Source organism: Cryptomeria japonica, chromosome 3 (genome assembly GCF_030272615.1).
Source record: "Cryptomeria japonica chromosome 3, Sugi_1.0, whole genome shotgun sequence".
In the NCBI taxonomy this organism is placed as follows: Eukaryota; Viridiplantae; Streptophyta; class Pinopsida; order Cupressales; family Cupressaceae; genus Cryptomeria; species Cryptomeria japonica.
Genome location: NC_081407.1, coordinates 343,380,611 through 343,396,086, shown reverse-complemented (window position 1 = coordinate 343,396,086; position 15,476 = coordinate 343,380,611). Strand labels below are relative to the sequence as shown.

The 15,476-nt window shown below is 37.9% G+C and overlaps 2 protein-coding genes across 10 annotated transcripts in view; both read right to left on the bottom strand.

Moving 5' to 3' along the window:
* The window catches only part of LOC131077208 (uncharacterized), a 32,202-nt gene that overhangs the window by 5,597 nt on the left and 11,129 nt on the right, over window positions 1–15,476 (bottom strand). The window lies entirely within an intron of this gene.
* LOC131077207 (uncharacterized) lies at window positions 116–3,883 on the bottom strand. Its single transcript, XM_058014643.2, has 3 exons — window positions 1,112–3,883; window positions 784–999; window positions 116–681 (listed from the first exon to the last, which is right to left on the bottom strand). Exons 1-3 carry the CDS (start codon window positions 2,823–2,825, stop codon window positions 437–439), a joined length of 2,175 nt encoding a protein of 724 aa, XP_057870626.1. The 5' UTR covers window positions 2,826–3,883; the 3' UTR covers window positions 116–436.

The following is a 15,476-nucleotide window of genomic DNA, read 5'->3' as shown; positions in this document are numbered from 1 at the left end:
AAATTAGTGATCTAAATCAAGGAAACAATAATCGTTTGGGGAATTAATCGGCAAAACAAAAGTATAAGATTTTTTCAAAAAATTGGGAAAAAATCGGGAAAAAATCGGGAAAAAATCGGATATACAAAAAAACGTAAAAAATTGCAGAAAAACAATCAAAAACTACTTTTTTTATATATTTTAGGGTATTTCCATAGCATAGAGATATTGTAGGCAAATAAAATAGACACTTGAAAACATGAATTGCAGGAAATAGATTTTTGTTGTTTATATTCATATCACTGATTACGTTCCACAAAATATACTACACCATAAATAATATCTAGATGGTGATAGATGTCAAAATGTCAATTACAATATAGTTTGTGACTTTGAACAAAGTCAACCTGTAAACTAAGTACAAAATTCCAAAATCTCAAATGTAGGCAATGACATGCTAGAGAGCAGGAGGCCCTGATGATGAAGCTCCTGGGTAAGAGCCTGTCCTAATTCCTTCAACCCATTCAAGACGAAAGTTGGCTTGCCTCATGATATCAAAATCTTCAGACACAAGCGGACGATCAGCAACAACATAATCATCATCAACATCATCATCATCATCATCAGCATCATCAGCAGCAATCAACTCGCACTCTGGATATATCTCATCGAGGTCAATTGGCAAGCATTCCTCAATAGTTCCTGATTTTGCCCATGTAGAAATTAGTGTTTCCCTTACAAATGAAAAACCAATGAATAGTGAATACAAGTCAAAAAACTGCAACTATATATTAATATTCTCACCTTGAGCTTTCCTTATCTTCAAGCGGAGGTTGTGATGAACAAATACCAAGTCATTTAGTCGTTGTTGTGATAGGCAGTTGCGTTTCTTAGAATGTATGTGTTCAAACACACTCCAATTACGCTCACAAGCTGATGAGCTACATGGTTGGCTCAAAATACGCACCGCCATCCACCTTAAATTTGGTATTTCATCTCCAAAAGAAGCCCACCATGCAGCTGAAAAACACATTATATGGAGATGATATTGTAAGACTAAGAGTATGTTATAATCTTAACAAACTTAATGGTTGGCAAAATAAAGAGATTGTCAAAAGTTTATAGAGTCTACCTGGTTGAATTGTCTTTCTGCTTTGAATAGCAGCCCTAGAAGAGAGAAAGCCCTTAGCATGCTTGTACATTTCCAGCTCTATCGTAGCCGCATCAAATTTTTCCAAGTCAGGAAACATTTTTTCCATGCACTTGAAGAAGCCTTGTTTGATCTCAGCATCAATTTCCAGGAAGTCAGTCTTATAGAATAACAGAGGATTGAGAAAATATCCTGCAGCATGGAGAGGAGTGTGCATTTGTCCATCCCATCTCCTATCAATTATGTCCCACAACGGCATATACTTATCTCTGTTATTTTCCATCTTACTCCTTATCACCTCCTTGGCCCTATCCATAGCCTCATACACATATCCCATGGGGGGTTTATCTCCATCCACTAGTCTCAAGACTTTTACTAAAGGCTCTGAAAATTCTACAATTTGTTCAATAGATTCCCAAAATGTGGTAGAATACATATACTCTGCCACTGCTATGCCATTTGCTTGACTTGTGAAACCAGACTCCATCCACTCAGCTGAAACAAGCATTCGCCTCAAATTACCTTTTTGTTCACATAATGTTTGTAATGCAAGGAAATATGTTGCAAATCTTGTCACTCCTGGTCGAACTAGCTCCTTGCCTCCTGTGAAAGAGCGCATTATAGTCAAAACCCTTGTGTGATTATAAACAAATTTGGTAACCTTGTGAGTTTTCTGAAATGCAACCTTAACCCATTCAATTTTGCCAATGTCCTCTAGGGTTAGATCAAGGCAATGTGCTGCACATGGTGTAAAAAACATGGAAGGATATTTATCTGTCAGAAGTCTCCCTGCAGCAACACAAGCAGCAGCATTGTCTGTGATAAATTGAACCACATTTTGTGGCCCTACATCCGTAACTACCACGTCATACATCTCAAACAATGCATTTGTGGATTTCATCATATTAGATGCATCCACAGATTTCAAAAAAACAGTGCCAATCTCACAAGAGACAAGGAAGTTAATGAGAGTTCGGTTCCTTCTATCTGTCCAACCATCTGACATGATGCTGCAACCGGTTCTAGCCCACTGCAATCGATGTTGTTTAACAACATCTTGAACATCCTCTACTGCATCTTTCAGCATACCAACCCTCAATGATTCACAAGATGGGGCTTGAAACCCAGGACCTACAGCTGCAATAGCATCTACCATGGGTTGCCAATATGGATTTCTGGAAGCATGGAATGCTATGTGAGAGGAGTACCAATAATTAGCAATTGCCTTCTTTGCTTGTTCAGTGACAGTTTTCCTCCATCCTGTACTCTCCAAAGTGGTTTGTGATCCTGGTGTGGTACGAGGTTGGAAGAAAGCATTAGTGTTTCCTCCACCTGTGTTTGGTCCACGTGCTATAGAATTATGTGTCGACCCAGATTCCCTGAAACTCCCATCTTCACCATCCTCACCCAAATCATGCATCCTAGGATTTGTAGAAGAAGAACCTAGTTCAACCCCAATTCTTGCCTTTTTGGCCTTATTCTCAGCAATCCCTTCAAGAGATTGCTTTGCCTGATACGAGACATCTGCAGGGCATTTTTTGCATATCTCGGTGTTATTTCCTCGTTCTTTTGACAAATGCCATTTGAAACGATAAATTCCACCACCGATCTCATCTTGACACCAATTGCACTTGACCTTCGTGCTACCAAGAATTGCTGTGCAATGTGTCCATGCAAAGTCTTTTTGGCGTGGCATGGTGATCAAGAATTAGTTCTGCAAAAGCATTACACTCAGTTTTTAAATTTTTTGAAGCAGTATGCAAAAGACATTTTAATTCCAAGACCAGTGATACAAATAGGATCTAGTGAAGTTAAAGTGCCCTTTCCTCCTGCAGGTACCTCAAGTGCTTCTACTTAGTTTCTATTTTATTGTGTTTAAGTTGAGATGAAATATTCACATAAATGCTGATGAAAGGCCAAAGCACGGGGGGTTAAAGTTGGACACCCTGTTATCACTACCACCAAGTAGAAACTATGAAGAGGAATAAAGTAAGAACAAAATATATAAGATAGACTCCAGTTCAATGATTAAGTCAATAAGTAAATACTAAATATGCTCAAGAGTCCCTTGAAGAAAACCCAAAGGCAATTTAAAATTTGAACTTACAACAGAAAAGTTTACAGTCTCAGCCTAAGAAAAGACAAATGCAAAATGGTGTTAGTTTCCCAGAGTATTCCATAGAGCAAAAACAGAGTCAACACTTGTTGTTTTCTTCCTTAATTGATCTAAAGAAGAACACTGATAAAGCTACTAAGATTAAAGCCCAGTTGTACACAAGTGTACAAACTGCTTTAGGATTGTAGAGGAAGGTAAAATTCATTTCTCAAGCCATCTATACCTTCTCGGATTTTATTATTGCCTAAATCAGAAATTGAGTTAGTAACGTTACCAACCAAGGGACCTAGGAGACAAACAATATTTTGAATAAATGATTTAGGCAATGGATATAATACTACAAGCATTTAACAAATATCAAGTGACCTAGGAGACAAACAATCTCAGAGGCTCAGAGCAGGACAATCGGAGTTTACTATCAAAGATATAGCAGGAAATACAGTCAAGAACACTTGTCATAAGAGTACTATCATATCAACTCAAAATCACAAGGCAACTGATCAAAAAGATTCAGTCGCTGATCTAAAAGGTGTACTGTACAGAGAAGCTTTATGGGTTTGACAGTGATTGAAATTACAAAAGGGGTTGTTTTACATAAGCTACAGACTATTGCAAATTACTAGATAGTTTAACAGTAATTTCTGAAATTACTAAGTTTTAAATAGTTTAATTATGTAATGATAATCTAATAATTAAACAATTAAACAGTAATTTAACAGGAATACATAATATTTAATAATTACAGTAATATTAACTTAAAACTATGAAATACATTATAAATGCAAAAAGTTAATAGTGTGAAAATTTATACATTTATAATGTATTTCACAGTATTAATTTTTTGCATCTATAATGTATTTCACAGTATGTAAACTGTGAATGTTAGTTTCAAATCAAAATACGTTTTTCTTACTGTATTTCTAGTATTTAACAAGTAAACAGTAATTTAACAGTAATATTGAAACCTTGTTGAGCATAAATACTAGGAAGTTGGTAAATAACTTTTGATAAATACGTTTTTTTTTGCATCTATAATGTATTTCACAGTATGACAAATATTGCACAGACTGGAGAATGGTCATTTATCACAGAATGTATGTTGAGCGTAAATACCTGGAAGTGTTGCACTCGCAGCCCAGTTGATTGTCCAATGATAGTTGCCGGTGAAGAATGGCGGTGGGGAGAGGTAGCCCAGTTCGGTGAAGGAGCCGGAAAGAACTGGAGCGAACTAGCGTAGCAACACCAGCGAGGAGAGCAAACTAAATGTTATCGCACTCTCAGCATGCAAACCGTAAACCGCACTCTCAGCCTGCAAGTTATCGGGCGAGATATGGAAAACCCGAAGCGCGAAACAGTTATAAAGAAAAAAAGCGGACGATTTTCGCGCGGTTTAGGGTTATTTTTTACGTGGCATTTTATTGGCGATTTTCGTCGATTTTCGGCGCGATTTTCCGCGATTTAATCGGTAAAAAATCGTTAAAAAATCGTTGAAAAAAGTCAACGATTTTTATGCGCGATTTTGGGGTATTCATCGGCATTCCATCCGATCCGCGATTAATCGGGAAAAAACGCGTTTTTTTCCCGACTGTGGTTTCTATGATCTAAATTATTGCAAGGGGAGAACTAGTATGAACATCAAAAGACATGCCTACAAAAGGGTTTGTTGGTCGCTCGTGCCCTGTACTAATTAATGTTTATTGGTTTTCCATCAAACAAATTTTTAATTGTGCCCTAGTATTTTATCATAGGGTGCAAGTACTAGGAATGAAGTAAACTTCTAACTCTTCTTACAAGACTTAGGGTTAACATATCAGTTACTATTCTCCAGGATTTCAACAAAATTAAGATATTAGTAACTCTTTTTTACAGAATTCCTGAGGTAACCTTGATTTTATGCAGAGATGAAGTAAAAACCAAGGTGGCACATGAGCCTTTGGCTATCAAATTGTTCCAGCAAGTTTACTATAAATTAACGAGTGTAACCTAGAAAAAATAATCAATGCCTTTGCAGTACAAAGAAGAAGCATCCCACAACTGTAATATTTTTACTTTACTTGAGTTATACACATCAAAAGTGTGATAAAGGCAAGAACAACTCTGGTTTTGTATGCTAAAACTGTAATTGTTACTATGATGCAACTACATATAAATAAGCACTGAAGCTCATTCATAGTGATACCAATAATTTTAAGGGTGTAGCTAGCCATTTTGTTTACTAATTTCCTTGTTTTATTTAATATTAGTCCTTGGTACGTTGAACTGATGAAGTTTCTTTTAACTTTAGATGGGTTTTTACATAAATGCCCTTCCTGTTCTTTGTTCAATATTTCAGTGTGAGCTTTATTATTCCCACCACAAGAATTTAAATCCCACTGTTCAAAATTAACTACAACCGGGAGAGGACACCGAAACATTGCAATTTTGTGTTTTTACTTAACTACTTTTATAGGCAAAATAACAATTGATAGAATAAAGATACAGTCACATAAAGAAATATAATTTAATCTGCATTCTCTCTCAAGTATGCAATACTGTGTTTTATTTGAATTTAAACTGTGATGACAGAATCACAGTGTGTTAATGCAAAATATCAATGTAATTTATTTGTATTCCAGTGTAATGTGCAATTGTGTGCAAAATTTGTACACTATTGATATTATCTATTTTCCTGAATATGGTGTAATCATGTGCACAATCATATATCAACTTGGGTAATGTGCAGTGGGTATTGAGTTTCCTTCTTGGTATAGTTTCATTCAAAGATATTTAGCAGTGTTCCACGGAAATGTGTTTCCCCCTCCCCAGGCCCAAGTCCCCCCATCTCTGAAACCCGTCTCCACAACTTCTTCCCTTTGTCCCCCGTCCCCAAAGCCCATCCCCGCGTCCCCCCGTCTCCCCGTCCCTAACGGCAGTGGAATGCTGATATTTAGCTGATTTTCCACAAATTCTCCTTTGACAAGAAGCAGCTGAACTTCCCTGGAACTGTTTGGCTTTTTCACCTTAACACAGTGTCCTTTTGTGAGCTTCTTGATTTATAGAATGCTTAGGAGATGTTGGTTCACAAATTTACCACCTAACTCTGTTTCCTCACACCCAAACAATTGACAATTGAAACCACCAGTTGCGTCAGGTGTGCAGATATTTTACACCTGCTCTCTGTTTGTTTTACAAGGCATGGCTACCTTTAGATAATGTGCAATGAATTGAAACCACATATGCTTTTAACTAGAAAGCAAGTAAGGTGTATCTTTTAACCAGAAAGCTTTCAAAGGCACTAATTAAAGCTAAATCTGTGGCGGATCATACGCAAAGATTCAAACCACAAAGAGAAAATCTTGTCATCTAGATTTAAACATCACTACACTGCTTATTCCAAGTCCAGTGAGACATAGCAATGCACAAAGGGGAATATTTCTAATTCTTTGATGAATACCACAAAACTATCCAAATACAGTAAGTTCGACATAAGAGTAACAAAACATTCAGCAATTTATCATAACACAAAGTTTACAATACCAGAGGAATTTATTTTCAGGTAGTTTCAGCTGGTATCTATCATAAAAATCTTCTTTCCCCTCCTCCCTTCTTTCTCAACCATTCAAAATATTTATATTACGAAAGTATGTAACCATTTTTAGAAATAACAGCCTCTTGATGAAGACCGTTTCACAAGAAACTGAAAGCTTAAAAATGAAAACAATTAAATAACTTTCCAGAGCCTTAAATTTTACTGGCTCATAAAAACACCCTAAGATTCGGCGTTGATTTCCCTCCATGATGAGTATCGAATTTCTAAATTAAGAAACAATGGAGGAGAAATGGAAAGGAAATGTAGATCCAACCTGTTCTCAAATATCTCTGTTAACTCTCCTTTCACAATCACTGCTCCAAGCAAAGCTCCTGTTATCTTCAAGAACGCAAATGAGAATTTCGAAGTATGAATGTCTACTTTGAGAGAGTGGCATTTAATTTCACTAAATTTCGGCAGCCCGAATGTCGTCATTCTTTTTCAAAAATCGAACCAATGTCTTCTCACGCTTTGTGTTATTTCATGGCCATTAATGAATCGTGTTTCTTGTCATTTCGAAACAGCTATGCCTTGAGAAGCGCAAACTTGCACCAAGCCAGGATGTCGATGGTTTTCCGCACCTCTGAACTTTTGAAAGTAAAGGGATGCGGCTTCAAGAATGGCCCAACTAGCCAACTACAATGACTTGGGTCTAGACAAGATAACTAATGGGTTTTTGACATATACTCGAAGTCAAACGATTGGCTGGTTGGGGGAACTTGAGAACTTGTGAACCTTTCAGTGAGGTTCAAAACCTGTTTAAAGGCCAACCAGCAACTAGGACTTCATCAAAACCTTGAAGAAAAGGGACTTTAGCATGTATTAAAATATGAACAACCTTTGGAGACTTGAAGTAAAGAGAAGTTTCAGAATTTTGGGGTAATAGGAGACAAACAATGCTTATCAATTTTTAGTGTCAACCATGGTAGAAGTCTTGTGGTCACACATGCCCTAGTTAACAATGAGGGTCCCTTTTTCTTTTAACAAAAAGACAAGTAATGAATTTGTTGCCTCCCTGCTGATGTAAAACTTTTATTTTTTCTTAATTTGCATTGAGCTGTGAACATTGGGCAAGATGTTTTGTCATTTTCTTTGAGTTTTGTTCTTGTCTTTCATCCTTTGTTAAAAAAAAAATTGCAGTGATAAAAAACGATCTTTTTTGTCACTTTGGCTGACATTGTCCCACTGCCTCATGCCTTACATTTTGTGATATTCACATTTGGTTTTTTTTTGCACACAGGTGGGTAAGTTTGTTAATGTCATCCCACTTCCCCACATCGTTTGTCTTTGAACCAAAGCCCAGGTATTGTTCAGTCCAACAATAAAGTTAAAATTGCTGACATCAACCTAAACCACATGTGACCGCACATTGATATGAATTAATGTTATGTTTTCTGAGGTGTGGGTGTATGCCTAATCAAGCATTAAAAAATGTATTGAATTTGCCATGTGTCCATTGATTCAAATTCAATGGCACTCATTAACTTTCAGTTATTGAAAAATGTATGAAAAGGCTTTTTGTTGTTCTATTGTTTTCTATTGTAGCTACATGAGTAAGATGACTGACTTTCTTCTTTGCAAATTATCCCCATGATAAAGATCTTGAGCTATATCTTCAGCACAGGAAGCGCATTCAAAGAGAAAGATGGCCAGCAAAGCTGATAGTAAAAGAAAACAAAGGAGCCCTAACTACTTTTACGAAAAGGATTCGCCTGTGAGCAAAGTTGCATGGACACGGATATGGTATCTGATACGGATACGGCCATTTTTTAAGATCCCCAATATGGATACGGCTGAATATGTCATTCATAAAAAACACATACACATATATTTAACACAATTTTCTAAGTTATTTGAGGAGATTTTCATTACTTCAAAAGCAACATAGTATCTAGCATGGTTGGAAATCAAGGTTTTTTGGGCACGTGTGGGTATAGTATTCGACGTGTCATTTTGGAAAAAGGAACAGATACAGGGATACACGTGCCCAAGGAGGGAAAAAGGAGTTTCCAGCTATACTGCCTGTAAGCCCTGCTACAATGATTCACTGTGTTACGAGGTTTACCAGCTGCCAGGCCGGATCCAGATTCAGTTCACACCAGACCGGGTACTGGTCAGGTTTGCCTACAGGCCCTGGCAGGGTTCTGCAATTCAGCCAAAAAATGATTTTTACATACTGGCAGGGGTCTAAGTTAAAGTCAGAGTTGAATATTATTAATAATTGAAGGTTTTTGTTCTACCTTGCTACAATATCAGTTATAAACTTATATCATTTGGAAATGTAATGATTTCATAATTCATTGTTGTTATATATCTACTAGTTGCATCTGTTGTCACCTTATAGTATATACCAACATCATTTGTTGTTGGATTTGCTGCAACATCCATGACGAACCCAAACACAGAAAAACAATTTAGCCAAACCCACGAACCAAATCCAAAACCTGAACCAGGATGATGAGTACCAGAATTGGCAACTTGGATGATTTGTATTGTTATTTTGAAGATTATGATGCTGGCTATGACACAGAGGATGAAAACCTAGTGATTGAAGAGAAAAAGTGGGCCAAACATATCCATCAGTTAGAATTGCATAAAGCTGGAGGGAAGGTAAATGTCTTTCCCCATCCAGATTTATTCCAAGATATTCTGAAGAATCTGAACTAGTGCAGTATTGACAATGAAGGATCTAGAGGTAAGATGATGACTGCATCTTCAACAGTTTTCCAATGATTCTGACTTTGAGAAATTAAGTTCCAGTATGATGCAGCTACCACTCAGAAATGGTTTGATCAAATCTTTTGTATTTTCCAGAATTATGTTACATAGTTCCAATTTTCTAATTGAAATCAAAACCAAAGTTAATTCTGGAAAATGAGCAATCAACTCAGAAATGGTTTGATCAAATCTTTTGTATTTTCCAGAATTATGTTACATAGTTCCAATTTTCTAATTGAAATCAAAACCAAAGTGAATTCTAGAAAATGAGCAATCAACTTACCCATCAGGAATAAGGACAAAGTAAGGAACATTGAAGTGTCATGGTCAGGTTAGAATTTCCACTCCATCAGATGATGATCAAATCAACACAAAAATTTCAAGGACAATGAGTCCCGATGAGGATTGGATTTCCACTTGAGGGCGGAATTACAAAGGAAGGGATGAATCAATTCAACGGAAGATCAATAACAAAGTTCTCTAGATAGGCATCAAATTTCCACCAAGTGAAGGAATGGACAGGGATAATGCAGATGTTTTGAGAACTGATATGTCCGTATGAGGATGGATTTTCCACCAAGGTTGAAATCAAGCTTATCCTCATGGGTGTTTAATTCAATGTTTGTCTGTTCTGCAGGTTTGCTACAAGGAAGGAAAGCATGATGTTCAAGGCTTGAAGAAGATGCATATTGCAAGGACAACATCACAAATGCAGATAAGGAAGATCAACATTTCAAGGATTGAAAGAGGATTTCAAGACAAGGATTTCCAAAGGCAAAGATGTGTACTAGATCAAACATGAAGAGGACTTCACCTTGATTGCAAACAAGTGAGGGAAAGACAAATCCAAGACATGAGCACAAGGGAATCCACATTATGAAATTAGGAACTACATCAAGGGATCTCAAATTCAAAGAACAAATAGTTCATGGGGAATTCCCTAACATAAGGATGAAATGCAAAGTATCACAAGGAATTCCAAATGTCATGAAGAATGTTCAAGGCAAATTGATTAAGTCTACAACGCAGACTAAGGTAGCATTCCAGTCACCATTCGTCCAATCAAACGGGTACCAAGTCAACATTCATTCAAGGAGGGAATAAGTGACACATGGCGCTACATCAAATAGTATTTACCTTACTTACCCTCATCTCTCATTGGTCAGTGTAATGGTGGTTGTAACAAACCCTAATTAGGGTTTTTATCTTTCAATCTTGGCCATTGATTGTGAATCAATCCAAGCCATTCATTGTAATGAGCTATCTATATAAGGCTTAATGCTCTCATTTGTAAAGGTTAATAATAGAAGAATAGTTAGCAATAGAGTAGAAGAGTAGTTGCTAAGGCAATTAGGAATTAGAAGTTAGAGTAGGAGTAGAGTAGCAGAAAAAGAGATTGCTGCAAAGACTTGTAAATGAATATACTCTTTTCATTGAAGATATGGTGAAATGTGTTGTTTCAACAAGTTGCATGGTTTCCAACTCTCATTTGCTTTTATGTTGATTAGATGAATGGAAGATTTTATGGATGACTAGTGGTGAAATTCGTTTAATCCATACCACTAGCTTCTTGTTGATTGTAAGATTGCCTTGTGTGGTCAACTGGAATATGAGTCGAGCTTAACTTCAATTATTGCCCATCCATTCATATGCATTGCCTTGATGGTATTGATGTTGATGGTAGTAATTTGAACATCTATAACTTTACCTTAGAAGATTGCACTAGCTTTGTGGATTTGTTCATTGATGTCAAAGCAAAGTCTAGTAGAGTCTCACCAAGTCATTCACTACATCCTACATTCCTAGGGTTAGATTAGACACTCTAAACCCTTTCCTTTTAATCTTTCTTTGTTAGATGAGTTAGTCCCGAGTTCCAGCAATGTCCAAGTATTCAAGCATTCATGTACAACGTAAGTCCCCTTGTGATTCTAGCATTATCATATCAAACCATTGAGCTTATTCCACAAGTCAAGACCTCGCATTTCATAACCATGGAGTTGTCTCATTTGATCGCAAAGCATAGCATTTGAGAGACTTTGTTCAAGAGAGGATAAGATACCTTGGTATTTTATTTTGTGTTCGTATGTGCATAAAAAACACATCAACACGACCCTCGGACTTGTGTGAGTCTTAGTGAAAAAAGCGAGCGTTTTTGGGGAGAGCTCATCTAGATGTGGCTCACGAGAGTCCATGGTGGGTCGACTCAACAAACCAACGGACTCAAGAGTCTTGCCATCGAGTCCCAACCGAATTTTCCATCTTTGATTCAAATCATAAGGAGAGCCAATTGGCTAACTACATGTATACTATATGAGTTCCATTTCATTTTCCCCTTCTTTATGCAAAGTTCCCTAACTGCTTTGGTATAGATGCCCACACCTTTTATTGCATGGAAAACTGGGATTTTCACACATTTTTAAGTTCATCCAAAAAGTCAAATTTTGGCTTGAATTCCTTTTTTTGTACGTGAAGCCTCTCTAGATATGGAGGTTTAGACGATTGAACAAGGTTGGGTTTGATGGAGGCTCTTTAGATTGATCTAATTGTTCATCAAATTCAATAATAATGGGAGAAGATAACCCCCAAATAGTCTTTACAAACTGAAGTTGTAACTCGTTAATATCAACCATATCAACTAGATATGGTGAATACCATGTAACTTGTATACTAGACGAGCCAGCTTATTGTTGGCATTTGTTTTTGGCTAGGCAAGTTTAGATGTAGCTCAAAGAGGCTCTCTAGATGTTGAAGGTTGATTATTAGCTTGAGATGATGGAAATGGCAAAAGCTTGCAATGTCCCAAATGTAATTTAATAATAAATAATAATGATAAAATTAAAATACAAAAGAATAAAATTAAAAATAAAATACAAAAAATTAAAAATTAAATTAAAATAAAATAAAAATATCATTAAAATTTGATTAAGTTAATGAATGGTCAAAAGACGTGAAATGAAAAGTTATGACTCCCTCAAACATGAGATATAAAAGGGAGAAGAGAACCTCATTTGACAGGGGGAAGAGAGAGAAAGGAAGTAGGAAGGGAGCATTTAAATCAAGGAAAGATTAATGGAAGAAGAAAAGGAATGGGAAGTAGATAAGGAAGTGGCTGCACTCTTTCAAAAGGGTGCTAATAGTGAAAGGTTGTGATTATTGCAAAGGACAGACATGGTGAAGAGGTGGGACTCTTCCTCACATTGGGAGATATATAAAGGAGAAGATTTCTATTATCACAAAAGCTTGCACCCTTGCTGAGCTATCAACTCAGCAACCTTGTGAAACATGGAAACAACCCCAAAGTGTAGGACTTTGCACAAGGGGGGGTTGAATCTCCGGAGAAGGCCAGCTTCCTTCTCACTCCAGGTGCAGGTGTTGAACCAACTCAACACTTCAAAACTAACTCCTAGGCCTATCCTAACAACTTGCAGAGGTAAAGAGAAGAGAGAATCGCTTGAAATGAAAGGAGGTGATGCACCAAGAAGAGATTGTTTTTCTCCCCACTAAGATGACACAAAGAATTAACTGAAAATACCCAAGAGATGCACAGACTTCAGTTGCATGAGTGATTCCAATGCATGTATGGAGGTTAGGATTCACTAATATGGAGGTTAGGATTCACTAAGTGTCAAGAGGGGAAAAGGATTCCCACTAGTCACACTCAAAAAAACAAGTTAACACAGCATATATGAAGACAGAAGCCACAAGACATACATCTATGATGAAGGTAAGAAAACATACACAGCATACGGAGGTTGAAAGAAGGCAAGAATGGTGATTTTCAATTAATTATAAGGCCAAAGGCCAAACTTACAGTTGCATAAATGCAAGATAAATACAAGATAAGTGTGAGAGCATGGAATAGCTCAAGCTAGTAGGGAGAGAACCCTTTACAATGAGGCTTAACAGCTTTTATATAGAAAAATGGGTTACAAGGGTGATCATGACCCCTGCATGTCAGTCTAAAAGTGCAGGGAAGTGCATGCACTTGGCTTGTACATGCAAGCAACCTAGCCATACCACCAAAGGCAATCCTGAGAAGGTGGATTGACTGACCTTCCAAAGTCAAAGTATGCAGTCAGGACACAAGTCACCAAGCATGGCCCCATACCTCCCTTGATGGAAATCCTGCCAAAACATTTAATGCACCCTTGTGGCTCCACAAAAGAAAGTGCACAAGTCAACCAAACTGTCAGAGCATTTAAAGCTTTGAGTGTTGATCACACCATCCGGAACTGTCGCCAGTCGGAAGGAAATCTGGGGACTTCGGAAGTGGGAAAACAAGGAAAGAACTTCGGAACCTCGAGGTTCCAGAGTTCCGCGATAGAGAGAGGAAGAGAAGAAAAGGAACCTCGGAACCTCGAGGTTCCGGTGTTCCATAGCAGCTAGAGAGAGGAGGCAAAAGGGGAAGGAACTTCAGAACCTCGGGGTTCCGGAGAGAAGGAGAGAAGGAGGGGAAGCGAGGAAGAGGACTTCAAAACCTCGGGGTTCTAGAGTTCCGAAGAAAAGAAGGAAGAAGACTAGGAGGGAACTTCGGAACCTCGGGGTTCTGGAGTTCCGGGGAAGGCAAGGGAAGAGAACTTCGGAACCTCGGGGTTCCAAGTTCCGAAGAACTGCGAACAAGAACTTTGGAACTTGGGGGTTCCGGAGTTTCGGAGAAGGGAAAGGAAGGAACCTCAGATATTCGAGGTTCTGAAGATCCGGGGAAGAAGAAAAGAAAGGGAGAGAAAGAGAGGAACTTCGGAACCTCAAGGTTTCGGAGTTTCGGGGAAAGAAGGAGAGGCAGCGAAGGGAAGGAACTTCAGAACCTCGAGGTTCCGGAGTTCTGAAGAAGGGAAGGGGAAAGGAGAAGAACTTCAGAACCTTAGGGTTCCGGAGTTCTGGAGAACTGGAGAAAAGCTAAGGTAAGTAAGGGAACTTCGGAACCTCGGGGCTCCTGAGCAGGAAAGAAAAGCGGCTAAAGCAAAGAGCTTCAAAACCTTGGGGTTTCGGAGTCCCGGAGAGAAGAGAAAAAGAGGGCCAAGGAACTTCCGACAAGGCAACACTTCAAACCATGATTCCACTGCTTTTATCCTTGATCAACTGGGGCAGCGCTGGTCCATGGAACATATTTCTGATCGGTTCTCACTGATGGACCAATGGTGTCATAAAATGACAACAGTTTCATTTGAGGACATCCAAGGGAGATCAATTTGGAGAATAATTTATTATTCTCAAAGGCAAGAATGAAAAGTGTTGACTCTAATCTTATGGTTATGACCCTTTCACCTATAAATTATAAAAGGGAGATCACTCCAAGCAAAGCTCAATACATCATCACTCATCAAGAAATCAAGCAATTATGAAATAGCAAAGGTCGAATCAAACAATCTATCAATTTAGCAAAGATCAATTCAACAAAGTGGATAAACAAGCAATCAAAACCAGAGAAACGTGAACCGCCCAAAATCGCCTAAACTCGGCGATTCCTGAGTCGAGTTAGGCTCAGTGAGTCCAGGGGGCTTGGACTTGGACTCGACTGAGTCTGGGGCCCAAAATTGGTTGGACTCGGACTCGGCAATTTTAGCTGATTTTGGCGAGTCTCGACTCCCAAACTCGGTCGACAACATGACATTTTAAGTTAAAAAAAACATAACTTGCAATATGTTTTTAATTGATTTTTTTTTGTTTATATTATGCTTTGAGCCTAAAAGTGAACTTCATTTCATTTATTTGGCAAAATAGGAGGAGAAAGGTGAGTTATGAGGAGAAACAAGGGTTCATTGAAGGAAAAACAGCGAGGAAGCTCAAGATTTCGTCCATAAATCACATTGGGGCTGCATTATACTTTCAGTTTGTGCATCAAGAGTTGGAAAGGAAGAGTTTGCATCTCATTTCAAACTTGTTGTAAGAGGTAAGATTTATTTTTTGAGTTTTTTGTAAGCAAAAATTTCATTGTAATTTGTTTG

Bases quoted from the DNA above. Each gene is read 5' to 3' on its own strand.
- LOC131077207 (XM_058014643.2), bottom strand. From the start codon at position 2,825: ATGCCACGCCAAAAAGACTTTGCATGGACACATTGCACAGCAATTCTT. The intron at 1,000-1,111 runs GTAGACTCTATA...TGTGTTTTTCAG, and splicing joins CAGAAAGACAATTCAACCAG to CTGCATGGTGGGCTTCTTTT. The intron at 682-783 runs GTGAGAATATTA...GGGCAAAATCAG, and splicing joins GAAGATAAGGAAAGCTCAAG to GAACTATTGAGGAATGCTTG.